The sequence below is a fragment of the Hevea brasiliensis genome, unplaced genomic scaffold (genome assembly GCF_030052815.1).
Source record: "Hevea brasiliensis isolate MT/VB/25A 57/8 unplaced genomic scaffold, ASM3005281v1 Scaf269, whole genome shotgun sequence".
Taxonomy (NCBI): Eukaryota; Viridiplantae; Streptophyta; class Magnoliopsida; order Malpighiales; family Euphorbiaceae; genus Hevea; species Hevea brasiliensis.
Genome location: NW_026614772.1, coordinates 39636 through 43775, shown reverse-complemented (window position 1 = coordinate 43775; position 4140 = coordinate 39636). Strand labels below are relative to the sequence as shown.

Here is a 4140-nt window from a genome sequence, read left to right as displayed (position 1 = left end):
AAAAAATTTAAAGACCTATAAATAGATTTTGCTGATTAGAAAATAAAAGATAAAAGAAATATATTGAAAAAAAATATTAGTCAAAATTAATTAAGCTTCAGTTTTATTACAGGAAAATAGAGTGTATAAATATAAAAGTTATCCATTATTAATATTTTAAAAAATAGCTACAAATTTATAACAAATAAAATATTTGTCATTAAACAAGACTAGAATTTTATATCTAGTGAGACAAATACAAATTTTTTATTCAATTAAATAGGTATTTTTTAATAATAATAGTTTTATAATTATGTTAATTAAATAGTTACTTTTTAAGAGTAATTTTATAATTTAATATTATAAATTTATAAATATTTAGAATAATTAAAAAAAATTAATATAAATGAGATTCGATATTTAATACTGTTTATTAATTTTATTGTAATAAATAATTTTTAATGAATTAATAGTACTCATAGAATTAAAAATATAAAATTATAACAAGATTTTTAATATAAATATAATTACTATTAAAATAATTTTAAATTTTAATTTTATAGAAATATTTAAAATTAAAATTTGTTTATAAATTTTGCATGGAATAAGAGGTGTCAAATCTTTATTAAATAGCTTTTCAGTACTGAAAGTATTAATAACGCTTATCACTAAATTTGTATATAATAACTTCTCTACTGGATGTTTTCTTTAGACTTAAGATTAGGTATTATGTAAAAAAATTAGTTTAATTTTAAATTTAATTAAAATAAGTTCAAAAGATTTTTAAAAATTATATAATTTTCCCAATTTAACACTAAAGACAATTATATATATTAAAAGCAAGTTAAAATTAGTAGCTAGCTACAAGAAGTTCAAGAAGAGGAGGTGAGTTAACTCCATCAAGCAAAAGAAATTAAGACACTCCTTATCCAAAGCAACTTTGCCCTCGCTTTTCTTTTTTCCCGCAAAGTTTGTCCTCACATTTCCCGTAAAGAAATTTGTCTTCCTTCGCTTTCGAGACGCTGAAACTTCTTCTTCTTCTTCAAATACATAAAATCCAAATATAATATGGGTATATCTAAATCCCATCTTCTTCTTCTTCTTCCAATACATAAAATCCAAATACAATATGGGTATATCTGAATTGAATATCCAAAATATCCGATCATATTGTAATCCCAAAGACTGAATAGCTGACAAATTTTTATTGCAAACTTAGACAAGTACAAGCCTTCATTCATATCATTAAAAACATATTTAGGTTGATCACAGAAGAGTGATAAACATTCAAATTAATTTTCATTAAAAACTAAAGATAATAGCTGCAATCATTCTAAGCTATAAGAGCATACCAGACCATTCTAAAACACAAGCAAAATTATGGCACTGACACAAAGATGTTTATGGAGCTTTAAAAGACAAGCCAGAACCACAGAACTTCTGTTCAGTTATTTGATCAATTGTAGCTGCCATTTCAGCTGTCAAATAGTTCTCCCAATCACCAACCTTACCTTTCCTGAAAAATGCTCTCTTTTCAATTTTCAAATATTGTCTTGCTGCAGAGCTGTGCTTTTTACTCTTATTCACCTCCAAATTGCTAAGAATCTCAAAGCTGCACAAGTCGACGACTTTTTGCACTAATCCTTGTCTTTCTTCTTCCATGGAGAAAGGGCAACCCATGAACTCTGCCATTCTCTTGACATAGGAGAAGGTGTCATTTTGCAGATCTTCATATTTGATGAAGAGCATTCTCTCGGGAAATTGAAGGCTTGCTTTCCAATAACCCAAAACATGATCCCAGTAAGGGCCATAATTATGGAGTCCTTCACAAAATTTCTGACATGCCTCCTCCAATGGAAAGGTTTCTGCGCTTGTACCTCTTAACTTACTAGTAAAGTGCCACAATGAAATAAACAAATCCTTGGGATCCCTGCAGATGTAAATAATTTTACACTTACCCTCTACAATGGACTTGGGCAAGGAAGTGTAAGGCATGTGAGTGGACAAAAGTGGAAGTTCAGGGTCTCTGCTGGTAATATCAGTGAATGCTGAAATATCAATAAAGGGCATAACATCATGTGGAAGCTCAGAAAGCAAAGGATTTGTGGAGGAATAGCTAAAACGTTTTCTTGTCAGAATGGCAAAAGACAGGGCTTTAAGCCAAGTTGTTCCAGATTTTGGATGGCTGCAAATGAAAATATCAGTAGGTTGAGCTTTGAGGTGTTCCTGTGCAGACATGATGCCTTCAAGTATATTTTGACCGAACCAAAAGCCTTGGTATTCATGGAGTTGCAGAGATTGTCGCCATCTACCTTCAATTCGAGGAAGAGTCGAGATGATCTCCTTATACTTTGTATGATTTGTTGAAGATGCGCTGGTTCCTGAAACAGGATCCTCACTTTTATTGGATAAGATGGAAGATGGTTCCATGAATGAAAGCAAACACCCTCAACTCTCAAGAACCATTTATCAAAAAACTCATATGGACTACATCTATTATATAGGAAAAAACACATGAATGATTAGGGCTGATTTATAAATTCTTGTCAACAATTAAAAAAAATTCCAAATATAGTTTTTTAAAAAGTATTTTTCAAAAAAAAATTGTTAAAAATATAAGAATTTACTTATTATTTTTATAAAATTTCAAAAACTAGATAATAATTTATTTATGAATAGTAATATAATTTGTCATTCAAAATTTAGGCTCTTACTTGCTATTAGCGGGTATTATAAATATATTTGAGACAAATTAATTCAATTTATTAATTTCTAAATCTAATTAATCAAATTTTATATTTTAAATTTAATTTCATCGTGCCGACAAAATGTGAGGATAAGTTGCAAAAGTAATGATTCCTCACAGATTTATGCCACAAATTTGATCAAGGAAAAGCCAATAGCTAGGGACAAGCACTTGTCAACAAATACAATATTTTTTTTAATAATTAGAATATACGCACACATAAATTAATGATAAAAATAAATTATTTTTAAAATTACGATAATTTTAAATAGTCTCTATTCCTTACATGATAATTTTACTCTCTATTTATTACCTTCTTTCTCGTAAGGTTTTCAGACCCTTCTCTCTACCGCACTGGTGACCTTCCTTTGCCCCTTTAAGCAACTTGCATTTTATTTTTAACAATTTTTATTTTATTTTTATAATTATATGTATTTATAAATTGTGAACTTTAAAACTTTTAACACAGCTAGTTTTTTAGAACGTGTTTATAGTCGTTACATATAATTAAACTTTTTTATGTGTAATTTTCTGTTAATTTTTTTAAAATATATTTAAATAAATAATATAAATTAAAATTTTTTTAAACTATAAATTTTATTTTAAAAATATTATTTATGTGAGAAATTCTATTATAAATTTTAATTTAGAATTAGAAATATAATAATTCCTAAAATCTTTCCAATTAATTACATAGATGTTATATTAATAATTTCATCAATCTCATAATATAAAATATATTTATATTATCAATTTATCAATAATAAATTATTTAAAATTACTTTAAAAATTAAATAAAGAAAATACTTGTACGCAATCAATGGAAATTTAATAAACTATAATTTTGGATAGGCTCTATCATGATTTTAGATAGGACCCATCATAATTTTATATAATGTGACATCTGTAAATTGATTGAGTGTATATATCAAGGTGTAGATAAAACATATTCAGTAAATAAAATCCACGTTAATTAATTTGAATAAAAAAAAGGTTCATTTTTAAACAAATATATGGCTTAAATCAACTGAATGTTTCATCAAACTCCTTTAAGTTAATCCTATTTTATATGGGAAGGAGAATTTGTGAACTGATAATTATTACTCTTTAAATATTAATCAACGTTAATAATATAAATTAAAATATTTTCAACCATCTTTGAACTGAGTAACAGATTATTAAAACTTTCATTGTAAAATATGCTTTCTTAATAATCCTGAATGCAAATAATTAGTGATTGCTAGATAGGTAAGTATAAATAAGAAAAACAGAACATAAAAGGTTAAATAAACTGGGAAATAATTGTTTTAAATTGATTTTGGATTCACACTTAGCATGACAGTATCGCATAATTCCTCCTCCATTTATGAGGTTGAGATCGTTTATTTTCCTCCCTCTCTGGCTTACCAACTGAG

The 4140-nt window shown here is 26.6% G+C and overlaps 1 protein-coding gene across 1 annotated transcript; it reads right to left on the bottom strand.

Moving 5' to 3' along the window:
* Nucleotides 1-1149: 1149 nt before the first annotated feature.
* On the bottom strand, nt 1150-2476 carry LOC131176910 (flavonol sulfotransferase-like). The gene has a single exon (XM_058141932.1). It carries the CDS (start codon nt 2407-2409, stop codon nt 1381-1383), a length of 1029 nt encoding a protein of 342 aa, XP_057997915.1. The 5' UTR covers nt 2410-2476; the 3' UTR covers nt 1150-1380.
* Nucleotides 2477-4140: the final 1664 nt, after the last annotated feature.